The 18,698-nt window shown below is 44.3% G+C and overlaps 1 protein-coding gene across 7 annotated transcripts in view; it reads right to left on the reverse strand.

Moving 5' to 3' along the window:
* MSI2 (musashi RNA binding protein 2) overlaps positions 1–18,698 on the reverse strand; it is a 474,139-nt gene that overhangs the window by 20,003 nt on the left and 435,438 nt on the right. For 3 of the 7 annotated variants that reach the window (XM_066636684.1, XM_066636685.1, XM_066636683.1), the window contains exon 12: positions 7,871–8,047. The exons of the other annotated variants lie outside the window; for them this stretch is intronic. In XM_066636684.1, coding sequence (XP_066492781.1) covers positions 7,871–8,047 — 177 coding nt within the window. The remainder of the gene's footprint in view (positions 1–7,870; positions 8,048–18,698) is intronic. 7 annotated transcript variants of the gene reach the window in all.

The following is an 18,698-nucleotide window of genomic DNA, read 5'->3' on the forward strand; positions in this document are numbered from 1 at the left end:
GGGAGGGTTAGGACCATGCCTGTTTTACTTTTCTGTGACAGCTTATGTCTTTTTCTAACTCTCCACTGAGTGAGCAAATCAGTGCTAAAGGAAAAGCCACTGTGGTTTAGTGCTAGAGTACTCAACTGTGGGAGTGGGGGAGATGTGAGTTCAAATTCTCACTCAGCCACAAAGCTCAAGAGATTGCCTTGGGCCAGATGCTGTCTCTCAGCCTAACCTACCTCACAAGGTTGCTGTGACACAGTGACAAGAAAGGCAGAGGAAAGAAGCGATCAGCACCTTGAGTTCCTTGGGGAAGGGCAGAATGAAAATATTTGGTCAGGATTAGAAGTAACCCCAGGTTGGCTCCATGGGCAGAGAGATGCAGACTTATGGATAATAATGGCGAAATGTGTAACTTCTTAATAGATTGCGGTCATACAATGCATTACCTTTCCTTAATGCCCAAGCTGGCCTCTATCGTGTGCAAATGTACAATGCATTAGGCATCCTTGCACCCAACCCGAAATGAAAACACATTCCCTGCATCCTTAGAATAAGTGAATTCCATCTGGTGGTCATGCGGTCATGGCGTTTTATGAAGTATGGGGCAAAGCAATATTTTAGAAACAAGAAAGGAAAAAAAAAGATGCACAAACAAAAAATGATGGATTACTATTTTGGGCTCTTTTTAAATTGGGGTCATGCAGGTTGATGACTGAAATGGAAGGGGGAATGCAGTGGTAAAAGCAGCTGTAATCTCCAGGTTTATTGGGACAGTGGATCTAACCTTCCTGTCAAAGCCAGCCTGCTGTTCCCAAATGAGTCTCCAGTGAGAAACTAATAAAGCCATAAAAGTCCATTCCCACCTTCCCTTTAGGAAACAGAACTGGGCCACCACAGGAACTAGTGTGGATAGCCACTGCTGCCACTTTGTGTGCCCATTAACCGAGATTACATACAGGTTTGACAAGCAAATTTGCATTCAGCTAGGAGCCAAAAATAATTACATGGGCTCGCAATTGTGGACTTGAAGTTGCACCTTCAGTTTGTCTGACTGCTTAACGGAGAGAATAAGATGAACATCAGTCAGTGATTATAACACTGTTCAAAAGCAGACTTTTAAAAAGCCGTCTAATTTAAAAGACTCATCGGGGGGGACACATTAGCAAAAAGGGATGTATCCAAACTATGGAAAACAACACCACCGTGCTGCTTAGGTCTCAGACGAACACTTTCCTTCCGTTGGGTGATGGTAATTTAAGGCAGAGGTGGAATAACAGGAGAGAATTAAGGAACAAAGCAGAGATGAAAAAGATGTTAAGATATAAGAGGAAACTGGAAGGAAGCGATTTTACGTTTAACCAAAAGAAATAAAGCAGAAATTTGGAGGGGGCATGATCCGTACTCGGTGCCACACGGACAGAAATTTTACTTCCCATCGGCATTTGGGAACATTGCTTACATTTGAGGCAAATCTGGTTTGCCACCCGCAGAATACTCAACAGTGAAGGGCAGCCCATCATGGCAACTCAAGAAGTGTACCTGTATGGTATCCATATTCACCACAGCTGTACCTTTTAGATCAGTGATTTTAAACCTTTTTCATCTCACGGCACACTGAGAAAGCACTAAAATTGTCACGGCTCGCCAACAGTTTTTTGAGAATTGACAAGGCACACTGCGCTGCTGCTGGGGGGGCTCACATCCCCCAATGGCCCTACAAAGAAATGACTCTCCCATGAACTCTCTCCATGCCACGCCTGCAAAGCAGCACAACAATGTGCCACGGCACAGTGGTTGACAATCACTGTTTTATACTGTTTTACACTGAAGTACATGCAATGAGTACAACAGCAAAACAAATAACATATCTAAGTTGTGGCCATACAAACTTCATCTGACACTACTACAGTCCACAGCAAGCAAGAAAAATAGTGATGGCTCATTTAAAATTTTCATTTATTTAAATAAAAGAAAAAAAAACTGGCATAAAGGCAGCAATACCACGTGCACTCACTGGAGAATAAGCCTCACCAAACATAGTGGGCCTTACTGCTGAAAAACACGCTCTGTTCTGACTTCACATCACATCAATCAGTCTTCTGCCCTTCTACCTATTGAGCAACACAGACTTCAAATTTTAACCCTTTCCTTTCTGGTCAGCATGCAGTTTAGCTAAAAACAGTATTCAGAATTTGATGAGAGACTCTATATCGTGTAAGAGTGATACACTTCCAAATGAACCTGCACTGCCCTTTTGTTAAGAATATTTATCGCTTTTCAACCAATGGGGTGGAGGTGTTGTGCCACTCCTGTGCTATGGAATGTGACACTTAATCTGAATTGTGACTACTTCCCCCCCTCCACACACACAAAGGAACTCTGGAGCTGGGGCTTTACCTCCTACAGATACAATCTGCTGAGTAAAATTTCCAACCCTCCTTAGATATAGAGCATAGTTTCTTCAGTCTAAATGTAAGAAGCTCTCACATGCTTCATCCAAGGGTTTTGGTTGCTTATATCCTCCCTACATTTCCTAAACAACATTTCAGTAGCTATTGAGATGCAAGCTTTCAGTCAAATAATATGAGATACTTAAAAAAAAAAAAAAATCACACAACCAATTGCGTTTTTCTTCTGCAGGCAACCACAGCTACCCTAGGTATGTTTACTCAGAAGTAAGTCCCACTATGTTCAATAGGGTTTACTCTCAGGAACCAATAAACCACTTGCACTCAAGTCAGGGCTGGATTGGGCATTTTCTGAAATAAGGATTGCGGTGAGTGATATTGCAAACGTTGAAGCTTGGGTTCAAGGGCGTATACCTGTCCAATGGGACTGTTGCCTTTTGGGGTTTTTTTTTGCATCTTTGGACTCCGTCCACCCCCCTGTGCTATAGCTAAAATTAGAGAAATGGTAGCAAATAGTACATCAGAACTGAAGTGACAACAGACTATAGGCCTCTCAGATGTTCGCCCCTTGATGAAATATTTACTGGGTAAGAGGGGGGCAAATAGCTGGGGCACAAGCATGAGGAATGCTTTCTCTTGCATTCCCAGCAACTGAGCCTCAGACGGTGAGCAAGAGGATGACTACATTATCTAGGTGGATACGCAGGCTCATGTAGGATGAAGGCAATACAGGCTAGTCAATGAACAATTTTTAAGGTTTGCATTGTTCAGTGAATTAAGCATCTGTAAAAAAGCAAGCGTGTGTGTGTGGAGGGGTCTTCCAGTACAAATGGGAACCTATCATGGGGTCTACTATCTCTCTTTCTAGGAAGTAAAGATCATTTGGAGTGTTCTCTGCTCTGGTGATCTGTGGGGAAGCATCTCCCAACCAGCTGGCAATAAAAACAGTAACACAGAAATCTTCTCTATAAATAATAAATTGAATAAATCTCTAATAAATATAATTAAATTTGTAATTAGATAATATTTTTTGTGGGCAAGGGAGGTAGTGTGGTCCATGATAATGCCAATTTTTGCCTCCGCAAGCTCCTAAAGTTTGGGAACCACTGCAATAAATAAAAAAATATGAAACTGGGGACCCATCATTGATCCCACCCCTTGTCTGGACCGGATGTGCACACCCATCCACCCTGTTTCCTCTTATTTTGTGTCTTCACAACAACCCTGTAAGGTAGCAGGTTGAGCAGGGCCAGCCTTAAGAGCTTTGGGGCAAGACAGCAAGAAGAGGCTGTGCAGGATTATATAAAGAACTCGGTTTTGATAAAGCGAAGCCTGTGCAAGTGAGGGGTTTGAAAAGTTGCCACGACCCTCTGAATGAGGCTTCCATCGGGGTCACAACGCAGAGGTTGAAGAACACTGCATGATGACATCTGGCTGAACATACTGGTGGATTCAGGAAGCCTCTCTGTGGGGAAGAGATGGTGGCTTCCCACTTAAAAAGGGGGGGGGAAGTCCTTAGCTAGTTGAGTGTGGTTAAGATCTATCCAACATGTATATATTTAGGTATATAACGCAGGCTTTTCCCAGTGGAGGAGGGGGAGGACCTACCTTCAGAGAGATCTTTAAAATGAGTATGCTTTTAAATGAACTCTGCACACCTATGAACAACTGTGGGCCATTCTTTCTATAATATTTAAGATGCACATTTCACACCTTAAAAGGGCACATCAAAGCCTGCTGTCACAGGTGCACCCATCAGGGACCTGCAGCCAATCACAGACAGGTGGACCGACATGATTCATATGTTTGCTATAGTCATACTTTATGTTTTAAAAGACTCAGTTTTAAGATGTTTTTAAAATCTTAGATGTACACCTGAAATATTACCTGTGAAGTGCCCTTAAGATGACTGTCAGACTTAAGATAGGATGGGCTAAAATCTAAAAATAAGCAGCCCATCCCGGGGCATTCCATGTACAAATGCTTTTATGCAAATGCCCTTAAGTCTCTGAGCAAAGATGGGAGAACTGGAATGTCTGGTGACAAGGGAAAACATTGACATAGTGGGCATAATGGAAACCTGGTGGAATGTGGACAATCAGTGGGATACCGCAATCCAGGGCTATAAACTCTACAGGAGGGACAGGCAGGGGCGTGTTGAAGGTGGGGTGGCCATTTATGTTAAGGAAGGGATAGAATCCAGCAAAGTAGAGATTGAAGATGGGTCCGACTCCACCATAGAATCTCTGTGGGTTAAATTACCAGGCCCGAGGAGTGATGTAATACTGGGGGCGTACGATCATCCTCCAGACCAGAAACCGGAAGGGGACCTTGAAATGAGGAAACAGGTCAGGGAGGTGACAAGGAGGGACAGGGTTGTAATCATGGGGGACTTCAATTATCCTCATATTGATTGGGTCAATTTGTGTTCTGGTTACGAAAAGGAGACTGGATTCCTTGACATGCTAAATGACTGTGCCTTAGAGCAGCTAGTCATGGAGCCCACCAGAGGACAGGTGACTCTGGATTTAATATTGTGTGGTACTCAGGACCTGGTTAGAGATGTCAATGTTACTGAGCCGTTGGGGAACAGTGATCATGCTGCAATCTGTTTCGACATGCACGTTGGGGGAAGAATACCGGGCAAATCTCTCACAAAAACCCGACGAGCGGACTTCCCTCAAATGAGGAGGCTGGTTAGAAGGAGGTTGAAAGGTAAGGTAAAAAGAGTCCAGTCTCTACAGAGAACATGGAGGTTGCTCAAATCAACAGTAATTGATGTTACTGCCCAGCGGAAGTGTATACTGCAAAGGAAGAAGGGCTCCACTAAGTCCAGGAGGGTGCCCGCATGGTTAACCAGCCAAGTTAGAGAGGCCGTAAAGGGCAAGGAAGCTTCCTTCTGTAAACTGAAGTCTTGCCCTAATGAGGAGAATAAAAAGGAACATAAACTGTGGCAAAAGAAATTAAGAAGGTGATACGGGAGGCCAAGCGAGACTATGAGGAACGCATGGCCAGCAAGATTAAGGGGAATAATAAAAGCTTCTTCAAATATGTTAGAAGTAGGAAACCCGCCAGAGAAGCAGTTGGCCCTCTGGATGGTGAGGGAGGGAAAGGGGAAATAAAAGGAGACTTAGAGATGGCAGAGAAATTGAATGAGTTCTTTGCATCTGTCTTCACGGCAGAAGACCCTGGGCAGATACCGCTGCCCGAACGGCCCCTCTTGACCAAGGAATTAAGTCAAATAGAGGTTAAAGGAGAAGATGTTTCCGACCTCATTGATAAATTAAAGATCAATAAGTCACCGGGCCCTGATGGCATCCACCCTAGAGTTATTAAGGAATTGAATGAAGTTGCTGATCTCTTGGCTAAAATATGCAACTTGTCCCTCAAAACGGCCATGGTGCCAGAGGATTGGAGGATAGCAAATGTCATACCAATCTTTAAAAAGGGAAAGAGGGGCGGCCCCAGGAAACTATAGGCCGGTCAGCCTAACATCTATACCGGGTACGATGGTGGAATGCCTCATCTAAGATAGAATCTCAAAACACATAGATGAACAGGCCTTGCTGAGGGAGAGTCAGCATGGCTTCTGTAAGGGTAAGTCTTGCCTCACAAACCTTATAGAATTCTTTGAAAAGGTCAACAGGCATGTGGATTTGGGAGAATCCGTGGACATTATATATCTGGACTTTCAGAAGGCGTTTGACATGGTCCCTCACCAAAGGCTGCTGAGAAAATTCCACAGCAAGGGAATTAGAGGGCAGGTCCTCTCCTGGATTGAGAACTGGTTGAAGACCAGGAAACAGAGTGGGTGTCAATGGGCAATTTTCACAATGGAGAGAGGTGAAAAGCGGTGTGCCCCAAGGATCTGTCCTGGGACCGGTGCTTTTCAACCTCTTCATAAATGACCTGGAGACAGGGTTGAGCAGTGAGGTGGCTAAGTTTGCAGACGATACCAAACTTTTCCGAGTGGTGAAGACCAGAAGTGATTGTGAGGAGCTCCAGAAGGATCTCTCCAAACTGGCAGAACGGGCAGCAAAATGGCAGATGCGTTTCAATGTAAGTAGGTGTAAAGTCATGCACATTGGGGCAAAAAATCAAAACTTCACATATAGGCTAATGGGTTCTGAGCTGTCTGTGACAGATCAGGAGAGAGATCTTGGCGTAGTAGTAGACAAGTCGATGAAAGTATCGACCCAATGTGTGGCGGCAGTAAAGAAGGCCAATTCTATGCTTGGGATCATTAGAAAAGGTATTGAGAACAAAATGGCTAATATTATAATGCCGTTGTACAAATCTATGTTAAGGCCACACCTGGAGTATTGTGTCCAGTTCTGGTCACCGCATCTCAAAAAAGATATAGTGGAAATGGAAACGGTGCAAAAGAGGGCAACTAAGATGATTACGGGGCTGGGGCACCTTCCTTATGAGGAAAGGCTACGACGTTTGGGCCTCTTCAGCCTAGAAAAGAGACGCCTGAGGGGGGACATGATTGAGACATACAAAATTTTGCATGGGAAGGATAAAGTGGATAGAGAGATGCTCTTTACACTCTCACGTAACACCAGAACCAGGGGACATCCACTAAAATTGAGTGTTGGGAGAGTTAGAACAGACCAAAGAAAATATTTCTTTACTCAGGGTGTGGTTGGTCTGTGGAACTCCTTGCCACAGGATATGGTGACGGAATCTGGCCTGGATGCCTTTAAAAGAGGATTGGACAAGTTTCTGGAGGAAAAATCCATTACGGGTTACAAGACATGATGTGTATGTGCAGCCTCCTGATTTTAGAAATGGGCTATGTCAGATGCAAGGGAGGGCACCAGGATGCAGGTCTCTTGTTATCTGGTGTGCTCCCTGCGACATTTGGTGGGGCCGCTGTGAGATACAGGAAGCTTGACTAGATGGGCCTATGGCCTGATCCAGTGGGGCTGTTCTTATGTTCTTAAAATAAACATTATCCATTCAATGTGTTTCCAGCCTCCACTGGCACACTTACAACAGCTAACAAGCAAGACATTTCTAAATGCACCCGTTTCAGAGTCACACACCTAAAGTAACCAACAAAATATCTGCCCAGGCAGTTTGACAACCCTGTCCACATTGAAAACTACAGAGTTAAAAAGAATCATGGAAAAAAATAAACAGGAATTATCTGTATCCTTAATTCATCTTCCAAGAAGTGAGAATCTGCTGAAGAGAACAAACAGTAGATCTAGCTAGCTAGTTCTCTCTTTGGTGTAATGCCTCTACAAAAATAACAGGTTTCTACGGACTGATTCAATCAGATCTGGAGCAGCTCCTGGAAGAAAACTTTTCAGAATTACACAAAGTCAGTACAAATTCTGGAACTGAGTAAAAGGATGGAGTGAAGTTTGGTGGCCTGGCATGCAGAGTGCTTTCTGTGCATCATTAAAGATGTGATGCTTGATTTTACTATTTTTTGCTTCCCCAAAGGAATGAAATTCAATACAAACCTGGGTTTTTAAATTGATCCGGGCTGGGAAGGTGGTGGAGGGGGGAGTTACTCGCTGAAGCAGGGTGCTCGCTACGAAGCATCTGAGCCACCCGTGGCCCCATGGAACCATAGTCCGCATACGATAATGGAGCCCGTTGGTCACTGGGCGGAGAATAGAAACCGTAATCGGGGATCCCTGGAGATACAGTGACTCTATCATTATGGATAGTGGATTGGTTCTTAGTTTCAATATTATAAATTGTACTTTTTTTTTTTTTACAGTTATAAATAACGGATACATAAAAGCAAAAATAGAATTCAGAGATGTGAACGGACCGCAGTTCGATCATACCGACTCCAGTGTCCTCACTTAAGACTGCACACACAGAGGCAACGAGCATGGGTTATAAAAAAAGACGAATCCCCATCATCCGATTCTCTAGATGTTCTTTTCCACAGCAGGCACAATAATACATAAGAATAAAATACAGTGCCCCACTGATTAAAATAACAAGGAATACAATCCATACTGAGAAACACAGAGAAAAGCTGAACCAATCTATCTAGGGGCTAACCTGACAATAGCTGCCTCAACTACCCACATGAGCTTTCTTTCCCCATAACGAACTGAGAAAAAACCAAAAAAGAAAGAGAAAGCACCCCAGTTGTGTACAAATGTATGGTCTGTGGAGGTTTTTAGATACTCATATTCACACAAAAAACAGTTTATGGAGCAATACAAGCTCAGGGAGGTTCTCAGCCTTATGGGGAAATATTACTCATAATTGATTTTACCTTACCTGGATTTTCTTGGCATCTTGGCTCCCCCAAGATCAACCTCCCACTTTTGTGCCACATCAACCCCATTTCGTTACACTCCTTGGCCATAATACTGGAGGCCACAGGCCCCAAGCTACTGCTTTAATACAGTCAGGTGAACACTATACAATTGGTGTGAGTTACAGAACTAAGTTTTTAAAAGGAGATTGGTCATGATTCATTCTGTTCTATTAAACCTGCTCCCAACCCTCAGGTTACAAATTCCTACTCACATTACTACATAGGAGTAACAACTACAATAGAGACAAATACCAGAACAAATGTACAGTACTTGTACTACTCCATATTTATGCTGCCAAACCAAGAGCAGAACCTGCCCCAAGACAGCCCTCTGGAGGTGACAGTTGCGGTCACCTTTGGAGGGTTCAGGTAGGGCAAAATCTGGCTCAAAGCAGGTCCAAGGGATCTCTGTTGAGCCAGATCCATGGAGAGATAATCTGTGGATATGGCAGCCCCACCTGGAGCAAGTAATGGAGTTTTGAACAATTTCTTGACATCCACTGTCAACAAATCCAAGCAGAGGTACTTTTTAAATATTTGCAATAAATGAGAAGGAAAGGAGTCTTTGCCACATGCATGACAAAAGCACAAGCCACTGCTGGAAGAAACCATCCCAGCATCTGGACCTCTAATGCTCCTCCACATTTATAATTGCTTGCCAACAAAGACAAGACCAGGTCTGAACTTGCAATGACAGAAAAAAAAGATGGTATTAAATAAGAAAGAGTCCCCTGCCCCATTTAGCATCAGCTTTGGGGCTGGAAAATGATCGCTGCATTATGACAGGGCCTCCAGGTGAAGAATGAACAGTGAGCAGAAGAAGGAAAATAATAAATAATAAATAACCCTCAAGTAATGCTTTTTTGCCCCCAGATTCCCTTGTGTCTCTGCAGAGGCAGTTTTATGTTTCTTTCCAGGCCTTTCTTATTAGGTTAAACTGCACTTTTTGTTTTTAGATTTGACAAGTACTCTTAAGATGCGTGTTGTGGAATTAAGGTATGTGATCTCTGCCTTTGTAACTTGTGGGCAATGAGACAGGAATCTATTTGGGTTCCAAGAACAGTGTATGGCAAATATCCTAACAGCCAATCAGCAGGACGCGTGCCAGAGACGCAGATGTGGTTCTTCTGATTGATTCCCAGAACACAGCTTAAGAGCACCCATTGAGAAAAGGAAGAGGACAAGCAACTTCTTCATACGTATGTTCAAGACAGAGTGTGGCATTCATTCTTGTGTCAACTTTTAGAACCAACTAAATGTGGACTTCTGCTGCTTTCCTTCCTGACCTTGTGAGACTTGTGAGAAGCAACCCCCATCTGCCTGTAGACTGCCTTCTCTAGGATCGTAGAATTACACAGGGAATTTCTGCCCAGGTAGACATAAATAATTGGTCTCTGTTGAGGAGCTGTCCACAGTGTCCTACTTTCAAGCACCTCCAGGGGACACTTAACAAGTTGGCAGTCTAACCCTAGCCCAGAGCAGTTTCAGCACATGCAAAACCTCTAGGAAGAAGAGTGTTGCTCAGGTGAAGAGTTGCGTCTAGACACAACCTGTGCTCCTGCTTGAGCTCGTTAACCGTGTCTGGCCACGGACTATAAGGCTTAAAGTCAGGATGTGACCCAGAACCCACGTGCTATTGTCAGAGGCCCAAGCAAAATTCCAGAACAGCGTTTCACTGACAACCTGCCGATCGAGCTCCCGCCTCTCCTTCACTCTCTCCCCTCTTCTGCCATAAGCACCACCCGCAATTTGGCAGCCGTTGGCACCATCAGTGTTTATGATAATAACTACGCGTGCTTGAAAGCAGCAGGACATTTTCAATATAACTATCATTAAGACAAAATGCTTTAAATCAAAGCCATTACTGCTACTGAGAGTTAAAGCTCACAAGATTAGGCCGCTTTTTATCTTTATGAAAAATTCATAGAACAAGCTGCCAAACATCATCTTCCTGCTTGAGAGAGTAAATGATATAATAATATTTAATGCTGCTGATACAGATGAAAGTGAAGACGGAAGCTGAACACAGTAATATGTACATCAGGGAAACACTTCTGAACAAGGAGCTCTAATTCTCCACACATGTAGAGTGCCGGGCATATCAACAAGTGGGAAGTGGACTGTTGATTTCTCCAACTTCGGCACTTTGGAGACCACCAGCTACTCTTACAAGTCTTTCAGATTCAGCGGAGTCGAGGGGGTCCTGCACAGAACGATGAAGCTACATTTGGCCAAAGCTTGAGTGCTTTGGAGCTGTAGGGTTGGGAGTTCTCGGCCAAACAAAACCAATAAAAAATGGAAAACACCAAAATACTTATATAGAAAATATTCCATTGTGCCTCCAGAGATTCACTACCAACAGACACCATGGAGCTCGAACTAGAAGTCCTGCAAGGTCAGAGGCCTATGCCACACACCACTGGAACCACTGGTCAGAGGAGGGAACATCAGGCTGTTTGAACTAACCGCAGACTAGAATCGGCTGGGTTCTGGGAAACTGATGATACCAGAGAGGGAGTCCCTTGCCAAATTTCTTCTATAATCTTCCATTGTGCTCCATTAAGGCCCAATCCTATCCAACTTTCTAGTGTTGACGCAGCCGTGCCAACAGGGTGTGTGCTGCATCCTGCTGTGGGGAGGCAGTCACAGAGGCCTCCTTGTTCCCTTACCTGGGGGCTGGATTGCGGCTGCATTGGCACTGGAAAGTTGGATAGGATAGGGCCCTTAAGCTGTGCAAGCTGTTGCTAGAGAAGCCACAAGGCTCTTCCCACCTAGGGTAGGTCAGAGGGCAGCTTCTCACCCCTATTGCTTGAGGGTATCTGTTGACTCTGTAAAGCCAAGGGGAGGGGATTGCTTCAGTAGTACTGAACCTGGTAAGTAACCTTTCATTTTAGAGCTAAGGAGACACAGTTGTCTCTGTCACTGTCCCTGCTCCCCTCCTGGGCCTGATTCACCCTCCAATCTGTTGGGGTGCTTTACAGCACTTTTGTGACGGCCAGCACCAGCAGTGGGGCTTGAACACCAGCAGGAAGCCCAACAGGATCAGGCTCTTATAGTTTCCCTTGTTTGGTCCTCACATTAGTCCTTGAGATTGGAGTAGGCAGACTTCAGCACTGTGAGATGTGAGATTTGGATTTTTCTTGAACTCCAAGGTGTAACAACAGGAATCAGTTACAAAATAGAGGCTCAGGGATCTGGGCATAGAATGAAGGAACGAGTAACTCTGAGCACATGCTCAACTCAGCAATTTGTTTTCAGTAACACAATTGAGCTCAAGGTCCTATCTCCCAAATAATCCATTCCTGGTTTTGCTCCAATTGTTTGTTTCAGCAGCCTAATTTAGGAGAAAATGTGCTTAGTTGCTATTATTGAAGTACTGGGAGTCGGAAACCCTTGGCAATCTTCTACAAATTGCCCAGAGATTTATTAGCAGATCCCAATCTACCTTCCACCATCCTCAGGTTTAGATATTTTTGGTGCTCACAGTTCCAATTTAACATTTAAAAATGAAAGCTAGGTTCCAATAAGCCAATTCACTCAGTAGTGGAGCCAGGGGGGTGGAGCTGTAAGTCCCACATGGCTCTGGAACTCGCCATGTAAGCTGTCTTTCCCGCTCACTCTCAGGGCCATTCCAAAAAGCAAAAGCGACGCACAGGCATCGCCTCTGTGTTGCTTTCGCCTCCGGACAGGCCCCACGAGCGAGGGGCAACTTACATGGTGAGTTTTGGAGCCGTGTGGGACTTACAGCTCTGCCCCCCCCTCTGGCTCCACTACTGAATTCACTAGAGGCCTTCAAGCAGCCACCTGTCCATCCCTGAACTACATCATATGACTATGGCTGTGCATACCATGTTCCATTTCCAGAGGAGCTCTTGAACGCAAGGCAGTCTCTATAATCTGAATAGACTGATTTTACCCACGGCTGATTAAAACTTCAGAAACTTGAGTAACTGCTTGACTTGTTCAAGATCAGGAAGAAGGTACCATACTGCCCCCAGCATCCACTGCCCCCGGCTGGTCACACACCTATAGATTTTCACAACTCACCTATTCAGCACTATTCTATGACTAGAATGGATGTAGGTACCCTTTTTATACTGAAAATGGCTTTGTCAATTTGTTAATAATTTAGTAGCCTGGGCTTGTAGTTTACATAGTGAGTCCCATCCAAGCTAAAGCCCCATCCAATAACAGGGCCATCCATCGCCAGGTAAATGCACATGAGGGTTCCTTCAAGTGGTCTCCCACCCAGACCACCTGGGGATGAGATTCATGCCTTCTTAGCTTCTGCAAATCATGCGCTTTTAGAACATAGCCCTGGACCAAATTCTATTAATGGCAGCTGAGATTGTGCTTACGCAACTTTACTCAAGTGACCTGGAAAAGAGTGCTGACTGCACAGTTTATAATCGGAGGGTTATAAAGAGTTGTTCATACTCTTTATATAAGTATAATATATAAATTATATTATAGAGAGTTGTTGCAAGCTTACAGAATGGGATGATAAACTGCAAGAGCACATTCTTGTAGATCTGGAATGGGTGGCATCAGGAATTGGCCAGGTTGGACAGTGGCCAAGGGCTCATGCAGCTGGGCTGACCCAAGAACTCTCACCACCAATGGAAGTGGTAGAAACCCAGTGCGCCATCAGGAGGCAGATGGGAAACTTCATGGAAACCCAGTGTCACATGGTGCCCAGAAACACTAAATCTGAGTTAAATAATAGATCAAGTCCTTAGTGGCAGGATGTGCTTGGAGGGAATTCCCCCCTCCCAATGCAGATTAGATAATCACAATGATTCTGTCAGACCATAAAGTCTGTCAATTGACTAAGTTGCCAAGAAAACAGAAATGGGATAAAACAAGATTCAAGGACCCAAGGTTTCTTTCAGTATAAACCTTGTTTCTCCCTAAAAATCGCATTGAAGGCCTCTGCCAATAAGCACAGACTAAGACTAAAATAGATCTGCAGGAGAATAGTGACAGCAGAGGATTCTCCATGTGCCACTTCATCTGAAAATGCTCACAGAAGTCTTTTCTGCCTGCTACTTAATTCTGAAATAGATTTGCATATTTCTTTTATAACAAAAGCTACGTAATGCACGATGCTTGGTTAACAGTGCATACATTCAAGCAAACAGAGCATGTTCTCAAGCCCTTCTTCAGACTGCATTCATCTAGCGAACATCCAGCCAGGGCCAGTCTTAACACAAAGCAGGATGAAGAGGGCTGCTCCAGGTGGCAGGTTGTGGGGCCATAGTCAGGGGTGGCAGAGCCACCCACCAGGTACTGCCCACATGGGTGGCCTGCAGAGGAAGAATGGCAAAATGGAACCATGTGGCTTTTCCTCTTTATTGTCTAGCAGGAAAGCAAGGAAGGAATTGGGGTGTGTGATTTTAATAGGAAAAAAAGTGGGAGGCTAGCACAGCTTGGTGCTCTGCTTCTGGAAATGCATGGGGTAGCACTGCATCCAACTGGCTGAAATGTCCATAATCTTAAGGGCTTGAAATAAAGCATTGTGGTTGCCCCTGCCCTAATGTATCAGTTGCTTCAGGGACTTGGGTAGCATAATCACAAAGGATGCTAAATGTAGGCTCAGAGATTCATTGTGCAGCTGGGTTCACAACACATCTCAAGAGACACTTGGAGACATCTGGAATAGCTAAATCTCCATGGCTTGTACTGGAGTCTCTTGACTTCCATGTTTTGATGCACAGAACATGAATGCAGGCCAGTGATCATTAAGCAAGAGTGAATCCCAATGAAATCTATGCAATTTGTACCAGAAATGCAGCCAAGTTGCAGAAGATGGTCAGAAGGGGGGGGGGGGGAGAGACCAGCTGCATTTGTCACATAAGAGGAGTGGCAATAAAAGGTTATAGGATACAGGGGTCAGAGGAGTGGAAGAAGATTGAAGTGTCCTCATCCAGGACCATGGATGAGCAGTTTGTAAGTATGGCTGGCAGAATGGAAGAACCTTATCTTGGTGCAAAATGTCACAGCTAGAAGTCTGGTTCTCAGATCATATAGCATCACTTCTCTTGCATCAGCTTTGTTGGCTCCTGATTCATTTCTGAGCCAAATTCAAAGTGCAGGTTTTTACCTTTAAAGCCTTGAACAGTTTTGGATGAGGATATCCAAAGCCCACCTATTGGCCATTTGAACCTGCCTGTTTCTCAACCATCAGGGGAAGCCCTGCTTTGTGTCCCATCCCTAGCTGAAGTAGGGTGAGTTGACATGCAGGAGATGGATGACCTTTTAAAACCATGGCACCTGGGCTCAGGAATCCCCCACCCTGTCAGATTTGGCTGGTTCCCTTTTTGCCTTTTGGCAACAAGTGAAAACACTTGTTGTGAGACAACATGCTGAAATTGGCCCTTCTACACCCATCTTTGAGAAAATTATTGCTGTTGGTTTAGCTGGGATTTAAGTCAAATGATTGGATGTGTAAGGAAAGAACTATCTGGTTGATGTCTATAGGAAGATTGTGTGCCCAAGGCTTTTGCACAAACTACACAATGATGTTGTGTGAAGAGGTTTCAGCCTGTCCAATTTTGTCTGGGAATATGTAGCCTGTAAGAGTTTGCTCTGATGTAGGGATGACTCCTCAGTAGGGCAGACAAGCATGACTTGTACATGGTGAACCTCTGAATCGGGATTGGTGGCTCTGATGATAATATATTCTCAAAAACATTTGCCATCAAAATGTCCCATACTGCGAATTAAACAGTGTCACTCTCAGGGCAGCATCACTACACATGAAGGTCACTTGGCAAAGCTGCACTTGGTGTTTCCTTTTCTGCCCAGCTCACACTATACACATTTGATTCCTGTTGCGTATGTGTAGCGTCGGGCGGAAATGGCTTATGGACAAGCAACTACAGACATAGAGAAGGTGCAAAGAAAATGATGCTTTGCAATTATCAGACAGCTGTGCCATTGGGGTATTAAGACACCTTCCTCTGATTCGGTAAAATGATTGCAGGCGGAGACATTTTCATGTCTGAGCCAACATTTCAAGGCTATAACCCATATCAGGAACCATCTGTCTAGCTCCTTTAGTTCAGTTTTGACTTCAGCACTGATAAAGGACAAGTGATTGGGGACACGCTAACAAAATACTTGACATGAACCAATTGTAAAAACAGCAACCTAAAAATCTATCAAAGCCATCTTTTCCTGAGCCCCGCAATTGCTTGCAGTGGCAAATAAATACATTTCTCGGCCGCAGTGTTTTGTGAGTGATCAATATTTATAGCCTAATCAAAATCTCCCATTTTGCAAATTAAACAGTGTCACTCTCAGACAGGGCAGCATCACTACACATGAAGGCCACTTGGCAAAGCCTCAGTGAGAGAAACTGCAATCAGGGAGCCGGCTTTTTCTTGCAGTGTTTGACAAAAGAGTTTCCACTTGAGGGGCTCATCTTTAATCATTATAAAAGCACAGAAGTTTAATCCATTTTTGATGTAAGTGCTAATAGCTCTGTGTCCTTGAAGTTCAAAGTGGTCTTCGTGCATGTCACTAATTAGCCAAGCAAGCAGCCAGTCCGCTCCCTCTCATGTTTCTAATTAGATTCTTAACAACAAACAAATGTCGACCTTACGAAGGCCGCACTGCATTTTTTTGCCACTCATTAGATAGTTTTGGAGAGCAGCAGGTACCAATCTTTCCCCCTCCCCTCCCAAAAAAATCTCCTGCCGTATTCAGACACCCCATCCAGGATGGTGGGGGATGATACAAAAACAGCTCTGCCTTGGGTGAATGAAGAGGCTAGTGATGGTGAGACAACATGGTTGACTATGCAAATTAGACTGGTCAGTCATTTTGCTTCTTGGGATAGAAGGACGAATGCTTCCATCAATCCAGAATGACGTGCCACTTTGCTATACCAGCTCCTTATACTGGACTACAAAGTGGTGAGGAGCTAACGCAATGAGCTGGGAATGTCTTAGTTTATTTCCTTCCTTGCCTCCTTGGTCTTTTTACTCTCTTTTATGCCCTGACCAATGGGTCCCACATCTCATTGTCTTGCAAGCTCTCCCCACTATCCTGGAACACACCACATCATATACCATTTTCTAATCTAGCATTTTCGTCTCAGCAATGAAAAGTGATTATTGGCTGCTCATATCCACAACACAGTGCTTTTTTCATCAGTACAAATAGCCACCCATTTTTTCCTTAAGACTCTGGAGTAGCGTATGCTCCTTGTGACATGCCTGCCCACAAGAACAGATTACTCCAAATAGTACTTCCAATGAGTATTTTAACTAAAAGTAAGGAATATTCAGAATGTTCATCTATAGCAGGGGTGTCCAAAGTTTTTGGCAGGAGGGCCACATCGTCTCTCTGACACTGTGTCGGGGGCCGGGGGGGAAAAAGAATTAATTTACATTTCAAATTTGAATAAATTTACATAAGTTTACATAAATGAATATATTAAAGATGAACTTATATGAATGAATGAAGGTCTTACAATAGCTCAAGGCCTATAAAAGGCCTTGCACAAAGTAAGGCTGGCTACTGCATCACAGACGTGAAACAGCAAGCAGTGGAGGGAGCCCTCATCCCGCAGCTCATGCGAGAGGTCAAACAGTCACCCTCATACTGAGGGTGCGTTGCGTTGGGCCAGTGCGGGCTCCAACAAATCTCTGCAGGGCCAGAGGCTCATTGGAGACTGGGGGCTCCCTGAGGGCCACATTGAGAGGACGCAAGTGGCCCCAGGGCCAGGGTTTGGGCACCCCTGATCTACAGGAGAGATGAGAATTCCAGCCTGATCAGGAGCAAGTCACTGAAACTAAAGGTTCCCCAGACTTTAATTTAGATGTAGCTCATGTTCAGTATTCAGACTGGGGGCCTGAGTACACAGAAGAGTACACGTAAGTGATAAAAGTGTGGACTTCTGGAGGAAGGCATAGATAGATGACAGGGGAGGTCCATCCTAAATTAACATCTCCATCGGGTCAGTAAGCAACAGAATACAGTAGGGCAGTGGTTCCCAAACTTTTTAGCACCAGGATCTACTTTTTAAAATGACACTCTGTTGGGACCTGTCTAGGTTTACCAGACTTTTAAAAAAAAGGAGACCTAGAAAGAAATTTTATTTATTTATTTGTGTGTAATAATAACGAGAAAGACCCTCAAACATTTATCTCCCTTTATTTACACAGGCTTGCAAACTGCAGGAGCTCAGCTCCTTGCAGGGCAGTTAGCAGCTTCAGTATCTGATTTCTGAATAGCTTCAGGGCCTGAGGCAATTAGTTATCTGATCTTTCCATCACCATTTGGCGACCGACCAAAAATCAGGTCCCAACCCACCAGTGGATCCCAACCCACAGTTTGGGAACCACCGCAGCAGGGTGTATGTTCTGGAGCCTTTGTCGATCATTACCCCTGGGTGCCCACAATGCGACAATCTTTTCTTTTTTGGTACCTAGACCCCTCCCATGGGTACTTTGAAGAATTGGACAAAGTGGGAAACTTGTTTATTCTAAACCCAAAGTAGAGGCAGTTGATCCTCTCCCCTCAAGCGTGAAGGAGTATGGGGGAGTAAGACCACTGGTCCAGCCAGTCCATTACTGTCTACTGTGACAGGTAGCAACTTTCCAGGGTCTCAGACAGGGGTTTCTCTCATCAGTACAACCTGACCTTTAAGAAACTGAACCTAAGACCTTCGGTATGCAAAGAATGTACTCTGCAACTGAGTATTCTGCACCACTACACCAACTCAGCCAATCAGAGGCTTCACTGCTACAAGCACACTACAATACTGAATGAGATCTACACCCGTCACATTCAAAGAGGAGCACAGGATGAATCTTTTGTAAGCCTGTTATGGGAAATCTTGGTTGAGGCTCCTTTCCTAAAACTCCATACTCTGCCATCTTCCATTCTGCATATTTTATACAAACTGCAGAAAAAATGATTCTGCTCCTGCCTCAGAGGGACCAAACATTATGCGGCCAAACATTATATGTGCAAAATTTGCACAACTGGAGGTTTTG

Source organism: Tiliqua scincoides, chromosome 8, assembly GCF_035046505.1.
Source record: "Tiliqua scincoides isolate rTilSci1 chromosome 8, rTilSci1.hap2, whole genome shotgun sequence".
Lineage (NCBI taxonomy): Eukaryota > Metazoa > Chordata > Lepidosauria > Squamata > Scincidae > Tiliqua > Tiliqua scincoides.